General features: G+C 52.6%; 1 protein-coding gene across 1 annotated transcript; it reads left to right on the forward strand.

The window, feature by feature from the left end:
- The first annotated feature begins 17 nt into the window (after positions 1 to 17).
- DDOST (dolichyl-diphosphooligosaccharide--protein glycosyltransferase non-catalytic subunit) lies at positions 18 to 5,094 on the forward strand. The gene is made up of 11 exons (XM_033079416.2): positions 18 to 214; positions 998 to 1,108; positions 1,328 to 1,414; positions 1,666 to 1,769; positions 2,542 to 2,636; positions 2,960 to 3,053; positions 3,478 to 3,626; positions 3,885 to 4,032; positions 4,145 to 4,265; positions 4,408 to 4,514; positions 4,603 to 5,094. The coding sequence occupies exons 1-11, from the start codon at positions 76 to 78 to the stop codon at positions 4,750 to 4,752; spliced, it is 1,305 nt and encodes a 434-aa protein (XP_032935307.1). The 5' UTR covers positions 18 to 75; the 3' UTR covers positions 4,753 to 5,094.
- The last annotated feature ends 935 nt before the right edge of the window (positions 5,095 to 6,029 follow it).

The following is a 6,029-nucleotide window of genomic DNA, read 5'->3' on the forward strand; positions in this document are numbered from 1 at the left end:
GGCGCCGCGGAGCTGTCTGTTGCTGATTGGCTGGAGGCTGCCCGCCCCTTGGGTAGTTCGCTGGCCGGGACGAAGATGGCGGTGGGCCTTGTGGCTGTGTGTGGGCTCTTGGCGGTGCTGGCGGCGGGCGCTGAAGGGGGGCCCCGCACGCTGGTGCTGCTGGAGAACGGCAACCTGCGCGACACGCACTCAATGTTCTTCCGCAGCCTCGCGGGTACAGAGCGGGCCGCGGCGGGATCCCGGGAGGGATTGGATGGGGCGGGGGAAGCGGAGTTGGCGACCCAAGGTCAGGATGGAGGAGGTTGGGGTTACCTGAGGGAAAAGGGGATGCTTGGGGTCTTCGGGTCAGGCCGAGGGAGGAGACTGCAGTCCAGTGGCTGGGCTGAGGGCGGAGCCGGGGGTCCCTTGCTGAAGGAGGTGCGTTTGGACTCCCCTGATCAGGATGGGGGAGAGATGAGGGTGCCCTAGAGGAGAGGGCGGTGGTTGGAGTTTCCTGTTCAGGGTGTGGTAGGAGATTTGGGATCCTGTACTGGGCAAAGAGAGGAAATTGGAGTTTCCAGGCGGAAAAGGGGGGTGTTTGAGGTTCCCATATCAGAGTGGAGGAGGAGACTGGGGTCCTCTGCCAGGCTGAGGGAGCAGATCGTGCCAGTCTGAGGGAGGAGATTGGGGTTCCATGGAGGGTGGAGGGAGGCTATTTGGGATCTTCTGGTTAGAATGAGCCAGGAGATGGGGGTTGTTTTCCCAGTTGTGCCTGTGTTTAGATCCTCTGCAGCATCAGTCCATGTTTTATGGGTGACAGCGGGGCATACTTCGACATCAGGGCTCTTCAGGGGATCCACCCCTTGGGTTTATGTGGGAAGTTAAAAAGTCCCTAAGCCTGTTTTTCCAAAATGTTCTTTCACTGGGGAAATAAACTTCTGGATCTTGCTGCTGTTTTGCTGCTCCATGTGTGGTTTCATGGCATGCAGAAGTTGTCACTTTTGTCTCCTGGCTGCAGACAGGGGCTTTGACCTCACCTTCCGGACAGCGGATGATGCCGGCCTGTCCCTGATAAAATACGGGGAATTCCTGTACGATAACCTCATCATCTTCTCTCCATCCATAGAAGGTAAATGTGGAGGGGGAAAACTGAAGCTTGGTGGCATTTTAGGAATGTTTTGTGAATTTTAGTTAAGTCCTATGCTTTGGATATACTCAGTAGCAAACTGCAGCTCTGTTCCAGTCTTTATTGGTGGTTCTTCCATTGACTTGATGATTTACCGTGGTTTAGTTCTGCTGGGGGTTTATTTCTGAGCTCTAGCCATGAATTCTTGATGTTTGCTTTCAGACTTTGGTGGGAGCATCAATGTGGAGACCATCACTGCATTCATTGACGGCGGTGGCAGCGTCCTTGTCGCAGCCAGCTCAGACATTGGTGAGTGCAGGTGATCCTCCAGAGAATTAATTCACTGCAGTAAAACCAGCTGCTCCTTGTGCCCCTCAAGGCTTGCTCTGGGAGGAAATGGGTGATTCGTGCCTTTAGTAACGTGTTCAGTGGGAATTTAGCTGGGGAGATCATGTTGCTCCTTGGGGTTTGGCTCATAGAGCTTTGAACACACAACTCTCAGCTGAATTTACTTCTGAGTTTCTGTGTCTTGTGACAGAGAACCAGTTGTGTCCCTGCAGGTGACCCCCTGCGAGAGCTGGGCAGCGAGTGTGGGATCGAGTTCGATGAGGAGAGGACAGCGGTCATCGACCACCACAACTATGACATCTCTGACCCTGGCCAGGTAATGGCTTTGCCTGCTCCTTCTGGCTGCTTTAACGAGCATGTGGGTACACAGCTTTAGGGATGGATCCTCTGTCCTTGTGCTCCTGTTTTTCCTCTATCCCTTCTCTCCCACTCTCCTTCCAGGAGAGTGGGAAATAATCCATGTTGCAACATTCAGTTGTGCTGCTGTCAGGATCCTTCAGGCTCTCACTTCAGACAGTCACTGTGTGCAGGCCGTGGGACTTTGATTAATGCCGGTTCTGGATCTCTCTGAAGCTTGGGGGGGAGTTTCGCCCGAGGGTGAAGTATGTAAGACACTGAGTGCAGCACTTCAGGTGTGGGAAGGGAGATTTTCAGTCCCAGATTTTCAGATCAGTATAGAAACACACAAACATTTCTACAGTTTCGCCTCCCTGGTGTAATCCAGCACTTTAAAATTAAAACCTATATTAAGGTCTGAGGTAGATGTACTCTGATAATTTTTGTTTGATGTAAACTGTTGAAGCAGTACATATGTGCATGTTATCCTGATTTGAGGATGATGGTTGCTAAATACAGGGAAATAAAACACTGTAGGTGTTGCTGTCTTTATCAGGTGACGGTTTATATTTCCTTAAAGATCAGTATTAACCTAATTTTATCATAAACGCAAAAATGCTGTTTTGCTTTTTAATTGAACTACAATGTTCACCTGACAGTTGTAATTGTCTGTACAAACAAACTTTTACCTGAGAAGCTGTTGTTTGTCATTAGACGCTGTTGCAGCTCACATAGATCTCTCATTTCCCCAGCATACGCTCATCGTGGCTGACACTGAGAACCTGCTGAAGGCCCCCACCATAGTGGGGAAAGCAGCACTGAACCCCATCCTGTTCCGAGGAGTTGGGTGAGCAGCAGGGGGTGAGGTGGGGAAAGATCAGTTGAACCTGAGGTGTTGCCGCGAGGTGAGCGTGAGGTCAGCCCCTGGGCCTCTTAACGTGAGCTTAACAAATCTCTCTTGATTTCAAACAAAAATAGAAGGAAATCCTCCAAAGTAATTTAGTTTGTTGACTTAGGAATGGTTCCTTACAGAATAATGGAGGAAATATTTAGCTTCTCAGCAGGTGGAAGGGTGAGAAGTTCCATGGGGTTGAGCAGGTGGCCACACATTCCTCTGGGAATGGGGACACTGGGCGTGTTTGTGCTGCTCACCATGGCTTTTCCTGCAAGGATGGTGGCTGATCCCGACAACCCGCTCGTGCTGGATATCCTGACTGGCTCTTCTACCTCTTACTCCTTCTTCCCAGATAAGCCCATCACTCAGGTATGCTCCCTTCTTTTCTCTCTTGTTTTGAGATGTTCTTCTGCAATTTAGTCCCTCAAACTTCAGCTGCTTGGGAAAATCCTAGAGTGTTTGATCTGATTGATTTTGAAAGGGTTGGCCTGTTGGCTGTTTCCTGATTCTGCCTTCCTCTCTGCTTTCTGCCTGGTGAGGAGGTGTTCAGTGTGAGGGACATGTGTCCTCCATGCTCTGGAGGAGAAGCCACCCTAGATCAAAGCATATCTCCATCAAAGCATACATCCTAGCTGAAGTGGTATCAGAATCCTATTCCTGCTTTTTCTGAGCTTTGTGGTTGCTCCTTAATTGCAGCTGGTGCTACTGCAGCCAGACTGTCCCTCCCCACAGCAAACTCTTCTTTATGCATCCCCAAGTGGGCTGAGCCCTGTTCCCCCTGGTTGCTCCGCAGTACCCGCACGCGGTGGGAAAGAACACGCTGCTGATCGCGGGGCTACAGGCGCGCAACAACGCCCGCGTCGTCTTCAGCGGCTCCCTTGACTTCTTCAGCGATGCCTTCTTCAATTCTGCTGTGCAGAAAGCCACTCCTGGCTCCAAGAGGTGTGTTGGCTTCCCTGCCTGAGGAATGTCTGGGGAGCACTTTAAGGACAGAGGCAACGAATGTTTATGTTTTGGGAAGGAGCAGAAAGCTTGAACTGAATTGGGGTGACATGTCCTTTACCATTGCCGAACAAAGCGCTTTGGAAAGCAACTCCTTCCTTTAAGCTCAGCTCAGTTTGTGTTGCTTTCACATCTGTTTGGTTTGGGTTTGGGCCATGGGGCATTTTCCTGGCTGTCTCAGCCTCCCTTGTTTTGCAGGTACTCCCAGACGGGTAACTATGAGTTGGCCATGGCCCTGTCCCGCTGGGTGTTCAAGGAGGAAGGTGTTCTGCGCGTGGGCACTGTGTCCCACCACCGCGTCGGGGAGCTGGCACCACCCAACGCCTACACTGTCACTGACCTTGTGGTGAGATTGCTGGCCTGGGGCGGGGCACTGCCCCGGGACAGGATTTGGGGAACGCTGGAGCTTGGAGTGGGCTAAGGCTCATTTTCAGACACTGCTGGTTAATTTGTCCCAGGAGTACAGCATTGTGATTGAGAAGCTTGCTGATGGCAAGTGGGTGCCCTTCGATGGTGACGACATCCAGCTGGAGTTCGTGCGCATCGACCCCTTCGTGCGCACCTTTCTCAAGAGGAACGGTAGGTCCCTGTCAAGAGGAGTGGGAGGTTCCCCTCAAAAGGAACAGAGGATCTCCATTGGTGCCCTGGCCCCACACTGGGAGTGTTTTCACTTTCCACAGCTTCTCATGTCCCCTTGGTGTCACCCCTGTCTCTCCCTCAGGTGGCAAATACAGCGTGCAGTTCAAGCTGCCAGACGTCTACGGCGTGTTCCAGTTCAAAGTGGATTATAACCGGCTGGGATACACCCACCTCTACTCCTCCACACAGGTAAGTGTGGGGGAGTGAATCCCTCCCTCTTGGGAGGAAAGTCTGCCCCAGGCTGCTGGACTGCAACGGCTGCTCTGTCCCCTGCCAGGTGTCTGTGCGTCCCCTCCAGCACACGCAGTACGAGCGATTCATCCCCTCAGCATATCCCTACTACGCTGGCGCCTTCTCCATGATGGTTGGCCTCTTCATGTTCAGCATTGTCTTTCTGCACATGAAAGAGAAGGAGAAATCTGACTGAGCTTCCTGTGGGAGCCTTTTCCTGGTGCCAGGAGGGCCAGGCAGTGCTCAGAGCCTCCTGTGTATCCATGTAAGGACTGGTGGGTGCTGGATGTGCTGTGGGGGTGTGTTTGGTCTTTTTTATTTTTACACATGGGGAGGGGGGTTATTGAGAATGAAAATTAAATTTTAGGGGGAGAATCTGTTGCCAAAGTGTCTGCAAACCTGGGACCAGAATGCTTTCAGTGTTTACAGATGAGTCACGATGTTTGCTTTGCTCCACTGTTGGAATGATTAGGGTTGGAATGATTTGGATTGCAGATTAACTCCCAGTTCAAAATAAAGTCTCCTTCCTCTCACCCTGGATGGGAGTGAGGTGAATTCATGGCGTGGGGCATTTGGATCCATTCCCGGAGCTGAGGGCTGTGTCCCCATCTCTCCCTGCTCTGAGTGTTCCCCAGGGTGGGCTGGGAGATTGTGCTGAGGCTGGAGAGTGCTGAAAGGCAAAAGGGGCAGTGTGGGGCACACAGGGGGACTTGGGACACCCTAAAAAGGACAACAAAGGGTCTGGGGTGTCACCAAAGGCACATGGAGGAGGATGGGGCATGTCAAAACCCGCCCTGTACCTTATAATGGAAACAGGTGAGTTGAGGGACATACCAAAGGCTCGGCAAGGGCCAGGGATCACCCCCAAATGCACACTGAGAGGTCTAGGGGGGAAAAAAACAACTGGAAGATACGATCCAAAGAAAACCAGTGTGGAGGAGCTGAAGCGGGTGGCAGAAGTGTGAGATGGAATGAGTGGCTTTTGGGGTGCACATGTGCTGTTTTGGGATGGAAGGTGGATAAATTACTTTGGGAGTGATGGGTCAGAGGTGCCAGTGAATAAAAGGATGAAGATGAGGGGTCTTTGGGGGGCAGCAGATGGGACGGAGGGATCCATGGGGATCCTTGGGACACAGGGACTACCAGGGGTATAGGGACACCCAGGGTGGGGCACAGGACCCCCGAGGGCCACCTAAGGACAGCAGGGACCACCAGGGACAAAGCAGAGGTACGCTCGGGACAAACTGTGATCCCTAAAGGGACAGGAACCCCTGAGGGCACAGGGACCCTGACACACAGGGAGCCACCTCACCCCCTCACTTAGGGCAAAGGGATACACAGCTCCAAGGGGCACAGGGCTCCCCTGGAAGCACATTGACACCGTGATCCCTGTGGACAGAGGAACCCCGGTGACACAGGAACCACCAAGGGCACAGGGGTCACTGGGGACAGGAACTGCCAGAGGACATCTGG

This window comes from Catharus ustulatus, chromosome 24 (genome assembly GCF_009819885.2).
Source record: "Catharus ustulatus isolate bCatUst1 chromosome 24, bCatUst1.pri.v2, whole genome shotgun sequence".
Lineage (NCBI taxonomy): Eukaryota > Metazoa > Chordata > Aves > Passeriformes > Turdidae > Catharus > Catharus ustulatus.